At 58.5% G+C, this 16,687-nt stretch overlaps 1 protein-coding gene and 1 long non-coding RNA gene across 2 annotated transcripts in view; one reads left to right on the plus strand and one right to left on the minus strand.

The window, feature by feature from the left end:
* Positions 1–6,802: 6,802 nt before the first annotated feature.
* On the plus strand, positions 6,803–14,216 carry LOC115502927. The gene is made up of 4 exons (XR_003965237.1): positions 6,803–7,450; positions 9,797–9,913; positions 11,716–11,924; positions 14,156–14,216. It is a non-coding gene; the product is annotated as an uncharacterized LOC115502927 (long non-coding RNA).
* Positions 13,754–16,687, minus strand: part of SLC8A2 (solute carrier family 8 member A2) — a 29,012-nt gene continuing 26,078 nt past the window's right edge. Inside the window, exon 10 of the mRNA XM_030298763.1 lies at positions 13,754–15,952. Coding sequence (XP_030154623.1) covers positions 15,576–15,952 — 377 coding nt within the window. The 3' untranslated portion in view covers positions 13,754–15,575. The remainder of the gene's footprint in view (positions 15,953–16,687) is intronic.

A 16,687-nucleotide genomic window follows, 5' to 3' on the forward strand; every position in this document is an offset into this window, starting at 1 on the left:
ATCCGGGACCCCGACAGCCTTTGCAACTAGTGTTCTAATGAGATATAGCAGGTTTCTGCGACCGAAATTAATACCGAGCCCCGACTGTGTGCTGGGTGGTGTTCTGGAGACATAACAGGGGGAAAAGACAAACTTCCTGGCTTCCCGGAGCTCCCGTTCTATCGGCGATGGCGAGGGAGAGAGAGAACAGACCAGTAAGTAGATGCGTAAGTGTAGAATAATGCCCGGAGGTGACAAGTGTTCTGAGAGAAAGCAGGACAGAGGAGATGGTGTAAGCTGGACGGGGAGGGCCTCAGAGGGGGTGACATCTGGGCAGAGACCTGAAGAAGGTGACGGAGGGAGCCGTGTGCACCTCGGAGGGAAGATCACCCCAAGCAGAGGAACAGCAGGTGCAAAGGGCCTGGGGCAGGAATGTGCCTGGTGTGGCGGAGGAAGTGAGGAGGCCAGGGAGGGCAGGAGAGAGACACCTGGGATTCATTGTCTCGCTGGCTTGGTGTCCTCAGATTCCCCGGGGGATGAACGAATGGGTGTCAGGAGGCCCGTGAACTCCCTGAAACTGTCAACGGTGGGCTCGGGGCCTGTGTGCTCCTTTCCCAGGGAAAGGGCCCCGTTGTTTTCCTCCTGTTGTCACAAAGGAGGATACCAGACCCCCAAAAGTTACCAACCGTCACTCCCGAGAGACAGCACGAGGGAGAAACGAGATGACATGAGATCCAGGCAGAAGGGGGCAGAAACTTGGGGGCAGAGGACAGAGATCGGGGGGGGGGGGTGCCCTGGGAGAGGGTTGGAGGCAGCACCCCTGCTGGGCTCGCTAAGGATATTTTTATGACCCTCATAAACAGCTCTGCTCTGCCGCAGTCCGCTTCTCCGTCCTCCGGGCTGGTGGAAATGAAACCAAACCACCCAGGCCGCGGGCAGGGGCGAGACAGCTGGAACTACAGCAGGAGAAATCGGGGCAGAACTTCCCAGCCGGAGGGCTTTGAGGAGGGCGAGGACCATGGCCCTGGCCCCCTCGCCCCTGGGACGGTCCCCTCCTCTCCCCCCACTGCCCCAGGGCCCAGCTGCAACCCAGAACCCTCCAGTCACTCTCTCCGGAGCCCTCACTCTCTCTGTCCTGCACAGGATCTCTGACCCTGTCTGTCTCTGGGTCCCTGACTTGTCCTTGGACCCCTCTCGGCACGCCATGGCCCTCCCGCCTGGCCACCTCTGGGTCTCCTCCAGGAAACCTGGGGTCCAGAGCCACCTCCGACCCTTCTCTCTAGAAGCCTCAGTCTCCCCATCTGCTGGGTGGGCAACGGGCTGGGGGGGAAAGGATGCAAGCGAAATGGTTAAACCAGGGAGAGCCGGGCCCCCCCCCCGGGGGCCTTGGCTGAACCTGGGGTCCCCTGTGCCAGGGGGCGCTCACTGCCCTCGAAGCTGCCCCTCGCAACTTTCCCTCGGGTGACACTGGCCCTTTAAGGGAGGTGGAAGCGAAGGGGGCCCAAAGGCTTTTAATCACTGCCACACACCCCGCCCCCCAGATAGGGGTTTTGGAGCAGAAAATTAATTTAAATCACTTTTTAATTAAAGATGCAAAGCTCTTCTGTCTGTCCCCCTCCCTCCCCTGCCTTCAGCTGAGGTTCCGGGGGTCGGGGAGCCAGGCAGGGGTCTGGGCTCCCAGCCTCGCCTTGCTCCTGGGGAGGCGGGGAGGCCGAGGTCTCCTCCCCAGGCTGATCCTGAAAACAAAAAGAGTGACCTGATGTGACAGCCCCAGTGGGGAGTGCGTCCTAACTGGGGCGGGGTGTCCCTGTGAGGCCAGTGAGGGGGTGTGACTTGGAGACGGCCCCGAAACAGCCCCGGAAAGAGATGGGAGCGAGTGGGGGAGGGGGGGTGCCCGGACTGAGCTACAGACAGGGGTGGGGGTCCCAGGCGGGGACAGAGACGGAGAGGGGACAGAGACAAGAGCCATTTTTTCCATTGCTCTGAGCTCAGGGGACGCTCCAGTCCCACAAACGAGGAAGAGGGTCTTTGACTCTTGGGCAAAAATCTTTTTAATTAAAGAGAGGGGGGAGATGTTGGCAGGGAGGAGAGAGGAGTGTGTGCCGTCATCTCACTGCCCTGCCCCCGGCCTGTCGGTCTGTCTGTCTGTCTCTCTCTCTCTCTCTCACACACACACACACACACACACACACACTCCAGTCCCATCGCCCTCTGATCTCAGGCCCCATGGGGCTGCACCTCCGACGGTGACATCTGGACCCCCAGGGAGCGTGCAGCTCTGGGTGCGTGTGTCTCAGGGTGGACACAGACCCCCCACGTGAGCCCCGAGCCCTGGGAGGACCCTCCCCCTCGGCTCGGTCCTCTCTGGGGGCTTTGCCCACAGGCGCCTGGGATCCCCAGGGGCCCCCGGCCATCCCCACGGTCAGCTCCGAATCGAGGGAGGGGCGCCTCTGTCTTCTGTTGTGGTCCTACAAGCTCTCTGCCTCAGTTTCCCCTCTGGCAACAGCTCAGCGTCGGTCTCTCCCGCTCTCTCCCTCCTTCCTCGCTCTTGGACCCTCTGCAAGGATCTGTGTCCTTGCTCAGGGGCGGGGTCGAAGGGATCCTACAAGAAGGTTCTCTGGGTCTCGGCTTCTGTCTTGGGCGTGGGTCAGATGTCTCTCCCTCCGTCTTTTCGTCTCTGCGGCTCCCTGTCTCTGGATGGTCTCTCTGTCTCCCCCTGTGCCCTCTCTCTCTCTGTCTCTGGGGACTGCTGTCTCTCGGCCTTTGTGTCCTCACCTCTCTCTTTTCCTGTCCTCCTGCCCCCCCCCCCCCCGCCCCCGCGGCCCTGGGTTTCTGCCTTCCTCTGTGTCTCCCTCACCCCCACCCCCCCCCCTCCCGGGCCCTTCACGGATGCATCGCCCGAATCCCCAGCGCCTCCCCTGCGTGGCTCCGGGAGAGGGAAACATTTATCTTGGCTGCAGGCCCCCCTCCCCGCGCCCACCCCTCCGCCCGCCTCCCGGGCCCATCCATCACTGGAGCTGGCGACTCGGGCGGCTCATTTGTCACTGACGCCTGCCGCCCCACCAAGCAATCATACCATTAGCCATGGCTGACCCGGGCGGGGGAGGGGCGCTGGCCACGACTCCCGCCCCCCCCACCCCACTCCTGTCTTTCCGTCCCTTCCCTTTCCCTCCTTTTCCTTCCAATCGGCTTTTCTCCGCCAGCTTCTCTCCCTGTCTAAGTGTCCGCTTTCTGGGTCTCGTCCCTGCCCTTCTCCTCCCCCTCCACCCCTCCCTCCTCCTCTCCCTCCGGTCCCCCGGCTCCCTCTCTTTCACCACACGCCTCCCTGTCTTGAGTGTGTGTGTGTGTCTGTCTGTCTGTCCATTTGGCCGTCTCGGGTGTCTCTCTCTCCAGCTTTTCCTTTCTCTCTCTGTCTCTCTTTGTCCGGACGATCTCTCTGTCTCCCTGTCTCCATCTCTCTCTGTCTCTCATCCTTACTCTCCCTCTCAGTCTCTCCCCCGTCTCTGTCTCTGTGGCTCCCTCACCCCGACCTGCCCCCCCCACCTCCCTCAGCGCTGCATTTTAAAGTCTCTGGGATCCCCCCTCTCCCAGCCCACTTTCCTGTCGCCTTCCGTCTTTGTCTCCGCTTTGTCCGTGGCCCCCTCCTCTTTTCCGTTCCCCTTCCCTTCCAGCCCTGTGGTCCCTCTTCTACTGACCCCACCTGCCCCTTTCAATCCATCATCCTTGACATTGCTTTCCCTCTGCCTCCTGGGGAGAAGGCAGCACAGAAGGGGGGCCAGCAGTGGGGGGGGGCGGGGGGAGCAAGGGAGAAGGCGCCTTGGGAGACAGTGAGGCCCGGGAAGGCCACCCCTTCTCTCCCCCCAGCCTTGAGTGCCCGGAAGGTCTCCCCGACTTCAGTCCTCAGGGGGACAGCAGGGGCTGAGGAGGGGGCCTGGAGGGATGGTCATGTCTCCCCTCTGGGTGCCCATGCATTTCCCCACTGGACGAGGGAAGGCGGAAGGCCCCGTGGGCTGTGCTGTGACCCAGCAGCCGTCCCCACGCTGCCACCTGCAGCCCGCAATGAGTGCCGTCTCTGGCCAAGGCAAGAGGTGCCGGGGGCCAAGTCCTGGAAGAAGCCCAGAGTTAGGAGATAAACACCCCCACTTTCCTCACCCTGAGGCTGGGCACCCCAGAGAGCATTCCACACCCTCCCTGAGTGGTCCCAGCAGGATTAAGACCCCGTGTGCCCGCAGGGGGAGACGTGCCCATCAACCCACCCTTCACGATTTCCTTCCCTCCAGCGTCTCCTGGAATCACCTCCCGGATAAGCCCCTCGCCTCTCCTCCTTGACTTGGGCCGGCTTCTGTGGAGCCCAGCCTCAGACAGCGGCCAGGCAGGGGACGTGGGGGGTGGGCCCAGAGGGTGGGCGAGGGGAAGAGAGAGATCCCCTGTGAATTATATCTGCCCACTTGGCCAGGCTGTGGTGCCTGAGCTGTTTGGTCCAAACACCGGCTGCGAAGGTGTTTTTCCGACGAGATTAGCATTTAAGTCAGTTGACTTGAAGTAAAGCCGAGTGTCCGCCATGATGTGGGTGGGCCTCGCCCCATCAGTTGAAGGCCTTGCGAGAGAAAGACCGAAGTCCCCCCCGGAGGAGGTGGGAAATCTGCTTCCAGACTGCCCTCCAGCTTGAGCTGCAATGTCACTGCTTCCCTGGGTCTCCAGCCTGCTGACCTGCCCTGCAGACTTTGGACTTGCCACCCCTCCCAATCACATGGGCCAATTCTTTTCTTTTTTATGTTTATTTAAAAAAATTTTTTTTTACTTTTCATTTTTTAAATTAATTAATCAAATCTAATTAACTTATTTTTATTTTTTCAGTTCACATATATACATGTGACTTTAACTTGTTTTATTTTATATTTTTTTAAAATTTACATCCAAGTTCGTTAGCATATAGAGCAACAGTGATTTCGGAAGTAGGTTCCTTCATGCCCCTTCCCCCGTTAGCCCATCCCCACCCCCCCACAACCCCACCAGCTCTTTCAAATAAACCTATCAGGGCGCCTGGCTGGCTCCGGCTGGTGCAGTGTGCGACTCTTGCTCCCCCGGAAGGTTGTGAGTTCGAGCCCCACGTTGGGTGTAGAGATTCCTTAAAAAGGAAATCTTTAAAACAAGCCTATCTCTGTGTCTACACATAGATGGTTCCGTTTGGAACCTGTTGGTCCCATCTCTCGGGAGGACCCTCGCGAGGAGACCTCCCCAGCCTCCAGCGCTGCGAGCATGGGAGCCATGGCCAAGAAAGAAACAACAGCAAAAGAAGAGTTCAAGACGTGGCACCCATCAGCTGATGAACGGATAACCACAATGCCGTGTGTTCGTGCCACGGAAGAGTATTTACCCATAAAAACGAATGACGTTCTACTGGCACCTGGTACCACGTGGATGGACCCCGAAAACCCCGTGCCGTTTATACGAAATCTCCGAAAGAGCCAAATCCATAGAGACAGGAAGTGGATTCGAGTTGACGGCGCCTGGGTCGCTCGGTGGGTTGAGCGTCCGACTTCGGCTCAGGCCACGATCTTGCGGTTCACGAGTTCGAGCCCCACATCAAGCGCAGAGCCCGCTTTTGGTCCTCTGTCCCCCTCTCTCTGCCCCTCCCCCACCCGCTGGCGCGCGCGCGCGCGCTCTCTCTCTCTCTCTCAAAAATAAACATTTAAAAAAGAGAGAGAGGGGCGCCTGGGTGGCGCAGTCGGTTAAGCGTCCGACTTCAGCCAGGTCACGATCTCGCGGTCCGTGAGTTCGAGCCCCGCGTCGGGCTCTGGGCTGATGGCTCAGAGCCTGGAGCCTGTTTCTGATTCTGTGTCTCCCTCTCTCTCTGCCCCTCCCCCGTTCATGCTCTGTCTCTCTCTGTCCCAAAAATAAAATAAAACGTTGAAAAAAAAATTAAAAAAAAAATAAAAAATAAAAAAGAGAGAGAGTTGATTAGCGGTTGCCAGGGCTGGGGAAAGGGGAAAACGGGGAGTGACTGATAAATGGGTATGGGGTGTCCTTTTGGGGTGACGGAAAAGTTCTGGAAGCAGGTAGTGGTGAATGCACCAAGTGTCGCTGAATTGTGCGCTTGCAAATGGTTCAGACGGTAAAATGTTAGTGCGTTTTTATCGCAATCCAAAAGCAATGCGTTCGAGGTGTAGAGATACACAGACCATAAGGGACAAGGGGCGCTGGTGAATTGGCTGGAGAGATGGCCCGTCAGTTTCCTGCAGTGGCTGTCACCAAGTAGCACCCCCTGGGGGCTTACACCAGCACGGCTTTGTCCTCTCACAGTTCTGGAAGCCGAGAAATTCCCAGATGGGTCTCTGAGCCAAAACCAAGGGGGCGGCGGGACCGCGTCCCCACCAGAGGCTCGAGGGGAGAATCCGTTCCTTGCCTCTTCCGGCTTCCGGAGGCTTCTGGGGTTCTTTGGCTTGTGGCCCCATCACCCCGATCTTGAAGGCTGGCATCCGCAAATCTCTCCAACCCCCCCCACTCCCCGCCGTCTCCGCTTGCCCACCTCCTCCGTGTGTCGTCTAAGCTCCCTCTGCTTGTCTCTTACAAGGAGGTCGTGACTGCATTTAGGGTTCACTTGGATTATCCAGGGTGATCTCCCCGTCTCAAGACCCTTTATTTGTTTGTTTGTTTGTTTGTTTGTTTTTGGGAGAGTGCAAGCAGGGGAGGGAAAGAGAGAGGGGGAGACAGAGAACCCCAAGCAGGCTCTGCACCGTCAGCGTGGAGCCCGACGCGGGGCTCGACCTCGCGAGCCCGCAAGATCACGACCCGAGCCGAAGTCAGATGCTTAACCGGCTGAGCGCCCCCCAGGCGCCCTCCCCGCCCCCCAGACCTTTTACTGGGTCACACCGGCAAAATCCTTCTCTGTCCTATAAGGTGACATTCACGGAGTCGGGACGCGGCTCTCTTTGGGGGGCGGTATTCAGCCTACCACGAATGGCCACCAACCATCCCTCGACTCTGTTTATGCCCACGCCCCACGGATCAAGAGGCAGCATCCACTTGCGTTCCCCCGCGGCAATCTTGTGACCGGCTTTGACCGACACAATGTAGTCGAAAGTGACGCGAGCCACTGTGGTGGCTTCTACAGTGGCTCCCTTGCAACCTGGCCGCCGCCACGTCAGAGAGAGGTCGGTCTGGGCCACCCCGGGGAGGAGGGGGGCCGCTGGAAGAGAGACGGAGACCTTTGGAGACAGAGAGACGGGGAGAGACAGCAGCGCAGGGACACGAGGCCAAGGAATCGTCAAGAAAGTCACGGGCTCCCGGCCGCAGGCCCGGCGAGGCTTTGAGCCACACGTGTCGGTTACCTCAGACGCCAGCCCCGCGGGGCCTGTAGATAACTGGGACCCCAGCTGACACCCGGGCGCCGTCCGGGGACAGACCCCGAGCCAAGACCACCCAGGTCAAGCCACAGAGCCCACGAGAACTCACCCGTTGCTTCAAGCCAGTAAGTTTTGGGAGTGGCTTGTTACGCAGCAAGAGTCGAGCAGGGCAGGGGGCTTGGAGGCTCAGGGAACCGCGGGTGAGGAGTAGGACACGGGGCAGTTGGGGCGGGGTCTTAGGCGGAAGGTCTTTTGGGGGGAAACAGGCTAGAACGTTCGGGAGAAACAGGCCAAGCACTCGGCGGGGGGGCCGTTTGGAAAGATGAGGGCGAGGACGAGTGGGTGTCGAGTTCGGGTCCCGCCGGGGGCCTCGATCTCAGAACAGCGGGCGTCACGGGTCCAGGACGCTCGGGCGTTAATTTCGGGGTCGGTTTCATCCCGCACCACCGTTCTGATCGGTCAGAGTTTCCCGGCAGCCGCTGGGCAGGCTTCCTCCAAGGTTTCTGCCTTAGACGTTGCTCACGGTGCCTCGACATCCGCTCTCCCACTTTTCCCCGAAACATCCCCTGAGATTTTAAGCATGACGACTCCGTCCTTCCGGTTGGAATGATGTCACGGAGGTGAGCCATCCTGAGCCAAGGGGATGAGGGCCATCCCGCGGGCACTGTTCACTTCACACGTACTTCCTTCTCTAGGCAATTAGCAGCTCTGTTTTGCAAAGAGACAAGCCCAGAGAGGTTAAGTAACTCGCTCGAGGTGGCCCAGCTTGCGAGTGGGAGAGCCGGGATGTGAACCCGTGTCGTCTGACTCCAGGACCAACATCTTCGAGTCTCTCGAGTCCTTCATCAATCCGAAAGTCCGGATTGGTTGCAAGCCCCGTTCTGGGAAAACGGTCCCGCATGTGCCGTTTGTAGGCAAGCGCAGAGAGTTCCCGAAACCTGTCCGCTGGTCTCAGTACCTGCAGACTCCAGCTTGAGAATCCTCATGTAGTCTGTTCCCTGAGCACCTGTCTGTGGTCTTGGGTGCACACGGCCAAGCGTGACTTCCACAGAAGCCGAGTGTACACGTCAGCGTAGACCGTGTGATGCTGCCGTAACAAACATCCCCAAATCTCTCAGCTGACGGAAATAAACATTTCTTTCTTTCTTTCTTCTTTCTTTCTTTCGTTTCTTCGTTCCTCTCAATTCTTCTTCTTCTTTCTTTCTTTCCTTTCCTCCTTCCTCTTTTCTTTCTTTCACGTTTCTTTCTTCCTTTTCTCTTTATTTCATTCTTTTCTTTCTTTCCTTCATTTTTCTTTTCTCTTTTCTTTCCTTCTTTCGTTCTCTTTTCTTTCTTCCTTCCTTTATTTCTTTCCTTCCTTTTTCCTCTCATTCTTTTCTCTTTCTTTCTTTCCTTCCTTCCTTTCTCTCCCTTTTCTTTTCACTCTTTTTCTTTTCTTTCTTTCTTTCTTTCCTTCCTTTTTCTTTCTTTTCTTTCTTTTTGTCTCTTTCTTTCCTTCCTTTTTCTCTTTCCTTTCTTTTCACTTTCTTTCCTTCCTTTCCTTCCTTTTTCTCTTTCTTTTCACTTTCTTTCCTTCCTTTTTCTTTCTTTTCTTTTCATTCTTTTCTTTCTTTCCTTCCTTTTTTTCTTTTCTTTCCTTCTTTCTCTTTTCTTCCTTCCTTCCTTTTTTCTCTCATTCTTTTCTTTCTTTCATTTTCTCTCTTTCTTTCTTTCCTTCCTTTCTCTCCCTTTTCACTTTTTTTCTTTCTTTCTCTCCTTCCTTTTTTCTTTTCTTTCTTTCTTTCTTTCTTTCTTTCTTTCTGAGAGAGAGAGAGAGAAGGCACTCCCCCTTCTCTTTCTTAGTAATCTCTCTGTCCAACGTGGGGCTCAAACTCATGACCCCGAGATCAAGAGTCGCATGCATGCTCTGCTGCCCCAGATTTATTTCCCGATCAGGCTACAAGCCCACGGCAAGCTGGCTGCACGACACCCTCACTCTAGGACCCCGGGCTGTTAGTGTCTACATTACGCCGTCGGCATGGCTGAGCACGCACTGGCTTTAAAAGCTTCTACCCAGGAGGGTCACACATCACCTCTGCCCTCTTTCTTTAGCTGAGGAAAGTCACTTGGCCACTACTGAATTCAAAGGGGCAGGAAGGTACAATTTTCCCACCGGGAAAGCAAATCAAATTTACTAATGCTTAATACAATTTACCATATGGAATTTATGGGGGGGGGGAAGGATACGAGTGGCTCACGGGAGCATGGAGTGGCCTGGAGAACCAGGCATGAGGCTGTTTCCAGAGAGCCCCAAACCACGCCCAGAAGTGACCTGACAAGGAAGCTGCTTCCATAACCCCTGAAAACCTCCGTCTTAGATGCAACCCCCCCCCCCGCCTTTGCACCTGCTCCTGGGACCTCGACGTAACTGCACCTGCCCCTCCCCCTGCCCCGCAGTGCTGATGTCGCCTCTGTGTCTGTGCTCCTTACAGCTGGCGAGCCCTCCCAAAGTCACAGGGTGCCTGTGTCACACTGTCCTCACCGGCTACGTGGAACCCATAAGGAGCCCCCTTTGCAAGGTGCTCCTCTGGAATTCAGGACTCCTGCTGGTGAGTCAGTTTGGGGAATCCAACTCACATGTCTGTGCCCTGGATGTAAAGGAGGCTGGGAAAGTGGGTTCCGAGGCTTCTTTCTAGAGGATACAAACTCTCGAGCCTGGGAACACCGCCAAAACGTAGTGAGTGTGTTTAGTAGCCGACTTGGGCCGAGGTCCTGTGTGATCTCGCGGTTCCTGGGTTCGAGCCCCGCGTCGGGCTCCGTGCCGACAGCTCGGAGCCGGGAACCTGCTTCGGGTTCTGTGTCTCCCTCTCTCTCTCTGCCCCTCCCCCGCTCACGCCCTGTCTCTCTCAAAACTAAACAAACATAAAAAGAAAAGAAATTTCCACCACATGCTCATGTGCCTGAGGTCCAGAGAGATGGGAGGTGGCAGCAGAAGGCTTCGGCGGGTCTCTGTGTTCGGTTCCCGTTGCTGCTGTTAATGCATTACCGCCAGCCCAGGGGCTTCAAATGACACGCATTTATTCTCTCACAATCCTGGAGGCCAGAGGTCTCAAGTCAAGGCGACCGCAGCTCATTCCGGAGGCTCGAGGGGAGACGCCAGGGGCGCCCGGGGTCCCTCGGCTGGTGGCACTGCCCGGTGACTCCAACCTCCGCTTCCCTTGTCCCATGTCCTACGGTGATCACCGTCCCCCCCACCCCCCCTCTTCGGAGGACCCTTGCGGTTGCACTGAGAGCCCACGCACATCGTCAAGGGTGAGGTCCGCTCCGTAAGATGTCGCGGTTAATCACGTCTGTAAAGTCCCTCTTGCGATGTAAGGGAACATAGTGTCCACGCGGTCTCAGGAGTAGCGTGCGGACGTGTGGGTGTGTGTGAGTGTGCGTTGGGGGGCATTATTCAGTCTACCCCAGCGTGGCTTAATGGAACGCGTCCAAGGCTTCTCCGTCCTATGGACTCCTGTAGAGCCCAGCCAGTGGAGGGGCTGGAGCGAGGTCAGGGTTTCACCCCACCCCCCACCCCCCCAGCGGCAGCTCCCACCGGCCCCGCCCCGCCCCACAAGTGTGGGTCGGTCGCACGTCTATACCGGAGCCACAGCTCCGGGGGGGCATCCCTCTCCAGATGGCCCTCCTCTCCGGCTTCTGGAAGTCACTCAACCCCTGCCTCACCCCCCCACCCCCCGCCTTGCCCCTCCGGCTTTCGCCTCGGCTAGCCCCAGAGTTCTGCGCCACCCCTCGGCCATTTCCCTACACCCTGCACGCCTTCAGCCCCCCCAGATCGGTGCCGTCTGTGTCCTGCTCCAAACCCTTCCAACTCACGGGTCCCCGACCTGACCGCCACCTTTTCCACCCTGCTCGGCCTGTGTCCCCCACTGCTCTGTGAGCCGGCCGAGAGCAGGGTCCAGGGACATTTCTGGTCCCTGCAGTGGCCCCAGCAGAGCACCAGGCGCAGAGCGGGCAGGTGCTGGGTGAAGTGAATCAGAGAATTGGGGGGCTAGAGGGAGAGGAGGGGATATCCCCCAATTCGTCTCCCCTGCGTTTGGGTTTTAGCAACAGAGACTCAGAGGGCACAGCCGGTTTGCAGGGAGTCTGCGTCGCTCTGTCCTGAGGCTTTTCTGAGATGGGGATTGTGGTCCGCGAGTTGGGGGGGGGGCGAGGAGAGAGGAGGCCGGGGGTGAGGGGAAAGAATATGAACTAAGAAAGAGAGCAAGCTGGAAATATCCAGAAAGTAGAACGTTTCCATCTACTGAGTTCTTACTATGTGCTGGGTATTATTCTAAAAAATATAGATAAGTTAATACAACCCTGTACCATCAGCCCCATTATTATTATTAGTATTATTATCCCCATTTTCCAGATGCGGGAACTGAGGCACCGAGAGAGGAAATCTTTGCGCTCTTCCTGGCTTCCGTGACAGTTCATGTAGATCCCTCGCGAGCTGACTCCCGTGGGACTCGCAGCATCATCACGTCCCTCGTCACATCCACGTCCCAAGCCCTGGATGCGCCTCTCTTTGAAGCTGATATCTTAGCTTCCTGCCGCCAGGCTCGCCCATTTCCTTGCCGGGTAAGATAGGTGTCCTGGTCCCCTGTGGCGCTCTGGGCCTCAGCCACCTCCGTCCCCGCCCTTTCTAGACATGACACTTCGGGCAAGTTGCTTCCCCTCTCCGAGCCTGTTTCCTGCGCCGGTAGAAGGGGGGGGCGATCCGCAGGAGGACCCGACACAGTGCCTGGCATCGTTGCTGTGGGCCTCAGGAACGTGAGATGCTCTTATGCCCCTGCATTCAATGCCCTCCTGCTCCACACCCCTTCCCACCTTGGAGGGGAAAGTCCGCTCACGCCCGTATCTTCCTCCAGCAACCCCCTCTTTCTCTACAAGGTTGTCCAAAGCGTGGTCTACATGCTCTGCCTCAGTTTCCCCGACTTCCACTCCCTCCTCCTCACTCTAGACCAGCCCGCCTGCTGCCCCACACCCTCCCCCAAACTGCTCCGGTCCAGTCCTAAATCCCAAGGTCGCTTTCTACTGCTCATCTTTTCCCACCTTTCACTCCGTCAACCACGCCCTCGTTCTGGAAACGCTCTCCCCTCGGCTTCAGGTGGAGCCAGTCCGCCGGTTTCCCACCTACCTCTCTGGCGGGTCCTTCCCCCCCCCCCCCCGCCCCCCCCCAGGCGGGTCTCCCGCGTTCCTTGTGCCCCACCCCCTCCGTGGCTTGGTGATGCCTCACTGCCCACAAATCCCAAGCCCCTGTCAAGCACACACCCCCCCCTCCCCTGAGCTCCAGGACGCCCCCCCCCCCACTTCCCCGATGTCTCTGGATGTTCCCCTAGGCATCACCCTCAGCATGTACTCACCTGTACCCAGCGAGTTCTCCAGACCTGTTCCCCAGATTATCCCCACCTTCATTCCCCAAACCCAGGAGAAACCTCACTGCCTCTGTGGCAAATTCTCCACCATGGCTCCCTCCCCACCCCCCACCCCCCAATTCCCGGACCCACTCTCCACCCTTCTCCCGCCCGCTCTGTGTCCCAAGAGGCTGACCTCTATGCACCACCTGTTGACCTCTGGCTTCTGGTGGAGTTCAGCCAATGGAAGGCACCAGCCGGAGACTGGTGGGTGGGAGGAGGGTCAGGTTTGGGTGCTCACTCTCCAGCCACTCCCCCCCGTCTCTCGGGTGTGGGCTGTCCCTGCCCATACCCCGGGCCTCCGCTCTAGCCACCCCCTCAAGTCTCAGTAGCTTCAGCTCACACTTCAGCCTTCAAGCTGGGGTGGTGGAACTGCTCCCTCTACTGCTGGCCCCGGGTACTGCACCTTCCCCGAGCTTGTTTTCCTTGACCTTGGCCCCCTCCCCTCCCCCCGCCTTAATCCCCTAAAATAGCCCTTTCGTTAAACTCTCCCTGGCTATTCCGTTTGGGTGCACTCTCTCTTTCCTGCCAGGGCCCTGCCTGTGCGCTCTCCCCGAACCCTCCCATCCAGCCTGACCCATTATCTCGAGCCACCACCCCCTTTCACCTCCCCCCCCCACCCCACTCCAGGACCCTTCCTTGGCCGCCCCAGCCTCCTCCCTGATCTCGCAGCCTCGGGGCTCACAGGCAGCCAGAAGGCAAGTTGGAAAATGTAAATCAGACCGCATCAACTGTCTGCCCTCCCTCCCCCGTCCCCCTTAAGTCCCTTCCAAAGCTCCCCTTTGCTTTTGGGATAGGATACATTCGAAGCTCCTGAGTGGCTAATAAGGTCTCTTGGGCTCTCTCCACTCCCCACCCTCATGCACCCCATACTCCATTCGTGCAACCCTCTTGCAGGAGTATGAAAAAGCCGGTAACTCACAAGTCCGCACACCTTTACATAGGCTGTGCCCTTCACCTGGACACACACACACCCCTCCTCCTATATCAGGATTCTGAGAAAATTACTTGCTTTATTCGGGAAACTCCAATCAACCCCAGCTCCTCTGATCAGGCAAATCTGGGTCCTCCTCTTTTGTGTTCCCAAGATGCTCAGGGAAAGGGAATAGTTGGTGGCGGCTGGAATGGGGGCGTGGCTAGGAAAGCTCCCGGGGCGAGGCGTGGGGGCGTGGCTAGGCAAACTGGGTGGCGAATGGGGGCGTGGCTACGGGAAGCTGGTGTGAACTTTTGGGAGTGGCTGGTGCCCGTGGGTGTCCTGCACGGAAAGACCCAGAGTACCTGGTCTATTTCACAGTTGCCCAAATCTCAGTCAGAGACCTCATGAGCTCCCTCCTCTAGAATCCCAACTCCTCGCGAGAAGGCTGTTTTGTTTTGTTTTGTTTTGTTTTGTTTCAGGCAGAATTTCAAAGTTTTATGGCAACTTGTACAGAAATCACAGAGAAGAGACAACGACCGGTGCTGATGAGCTAGGAGTAGAGAAAGGGGAGTGGGCAACAGGTCTGGGATGTTGGGGTGATGCACAACAGGACGATAGGACGCTAAAAACCTGCGGGAAGCAGGGTGTTACGGGGGTTGCAGGGTGATCCTCAGGGTCCCAAGAAGTGGGCAGCACTCCGCACACCCCAAGTGTGTCCTTTGGGCAGGAAACAACGGTAAGAAAATGCAAATGGCCTACCAACGGATGGGTGGCCTCCAAGGTTAAAAATGCCCACCCAGACCCCCTGGCCCCAGTCCCACCCTCCCACCCACCCACCCCTGCTCCCCATCAGGCAGAGATGTGGCAGCATTTGCTGGCTTGTAGCATTGGTCCTCTGGGACCCTCGGTCTCCTCTTCGAGGGTCCTGCCCGGATTGGCTGGCACTGAGGGCAAAATGAGCCTTCTAGATTGTCAGGGGAGATCGCTGGACTCCCTTCGATTCCCGGCCTCGTCCCCAAAGCCAGTTCTCACGGCTGGGGGAGTCTGCTGCCCTCGCAAAAGGAAAGTCTGTCACCCCCTTTCCCCAAGACATGCACCCTCCCGTGTCCCCCCTCCCCCAAACACACTATATATACACACAGGCCCCCCCCCCTCCAAGGTGTGGCTGGGCTCTAGGAGGTAGTGGAGGCGAGTGGGGGCGCTGGAATGTGAGAAGTTGCAGGTTCAAATGCGCCTCCTCCAGCTCTGAAACCCCACACTTCTCCCCTCCCTTCTCCAAGCCTCGAGAATTAGTGTCCTCCCAAGGGCCTGAGTGGAGAAATCAGGGAAGGCGTGGCCCCCTTTTGCACGCACCTACCTGTTCCTCCGCCCCACCCTCGGGGGCTGAACAGAGCTCCCTGAGGGTTGGGGAGAAGGGCCGAGATCAGGGACATCCTGGGATGGGTCAGCCTCCTTCAAAGGTCCCCCAGGGAGGGCTGGGTTCTGAGGCTCTGGGGCACAGGTCCCCGGCGGTGGTGGCGGTGGGAGGGGGGGCGTCCTCTAGAGGAAGGGGGCCTTAAGGGATAGGGCAAGGCTGGGTGTGGAGGGAGACAGATGTGATAGATTCTCTAGAAGGTCGCGGGGTAGGGGGCGGTTCTCTGGGGAGGGGCCTCGAGGTGGCAATGTCCCCGGGGGTGCGGACGGTGGCTACCAGGGCTGGGCGGCAGTTGTGGGTATCTCGGGGAGACCCCCGAGGGGAAGGGACGAGGATGTTAGTGGGGACGGAGGGCGGGGATATTAATTCCCAGGAGGAAGGGAGGCTGAGTCCCAGGAGAGAGGAGGCCGAATCTCTCTGGAGGACAAAAGGAGACGCGGGTCCGAAGCAGGGGCAGCCGAGTCTCTGGGGAGGGGGAGGGGGGCCTAGAAGCCCCGGATGTGGCAGTAAGCCTCGAGGCTGGCGAAGAGGATGTACAGAAACCAGAGGCCCAGGAAGAGCGCCGTGGTGGCGAGCTTGGGGCCCCGCGGGCCGCCCAGCTCTCCGCCGATGTGCGGCCGGCGCCGGTACAGCAGCACGGCGATGCCCACGAAGGCGAAGACGGTGAAGAGAGTGACGGAGAAGGCCAGCGTGCCGGTGCGCACCTCGAACGGGCGGCCCTGCACCGCCCAGTACACGGCGGCCACCGACCAGGCCACGCCCAGGCCCAGGAACACGTTCACCGCGTTGGAGCCCGTCACGTTGCCGATGGACGCGTCCGCGCACTGGTCCTGCAGCGCCGCTACCTTGCTGGCGAACGTGTCTGCGTGGGCAGAGGCACGGCGGTCACGGGGGCCCAGCCTGTCCCCCACGCCAGCTTTCCAGGAGACCCCGACACCGTCCCCGGTGCCTCCCCCCACCTCCCCCCGGGCAGACCCCACCTCCCGCGGCCGCAGCTCCCCGCCCGAGGCCCTTGACCCCAAGCAAGCCACAAAGTGGGTCATCATGCCGGTGCCGGGCGCTCTGCAAGACCCGCCGCCTGCTTTCTCTGGAACTCGCTGCCTGCATTGCATGAACCCACTGCCTATTTTCTACTGGCCCCATCACCCCATCGCCAGCTGGCGCGGGACAAGACAAGTGTTCGGTTCCACCCACACGCAACCCCCTTCCCGTCAATTCCCCACCTGGTCTCTGTCCAGCACGCAGCCCCGTTTCTGCGGCCTCCACCCATGTCTCAACATCTCGCTAAAAACTCAAATCTCCGGTATAGAGCGCAGGCATCGGAGAGCCAGTCACAATAGCTGCCTTCTGGGGCGCCTGGGTGGCTCAGCGGGTTTAGGCGGCTGACTTTTGCTTTCGGCTCAGGTCGTGGTCTCACGGCGGTGAGACGGGGGCCCCCCCGAGTCAGGCTCCACACTCAGGGCGGGCTTGGAGCCTGCTTGGGATTCTCTCTCTCCCTCTCTCTCTTTCTCTCTCTGCCCCTCCCCCGCTGTTCTCTCTCTCTTTCTCTCTCTCCAAAAATAAACATGAAAAAAAAAAAGTTGCTTTCTACAGGCCC

The sequence above is a fragment of the Lynx canadensis genome, chromosome E2 (assembly GCF_007474595.2).
Source record: "Lynx canadensis isolate LIC74 chromosome E2, mLynCan4.pri.v2, whole genome shotgun sequence".
NCBI lineage: Eukaryota > Metazoa > Chordata > Mammalia > Carnivora > Felidae > Lynx > Lynx canadensis.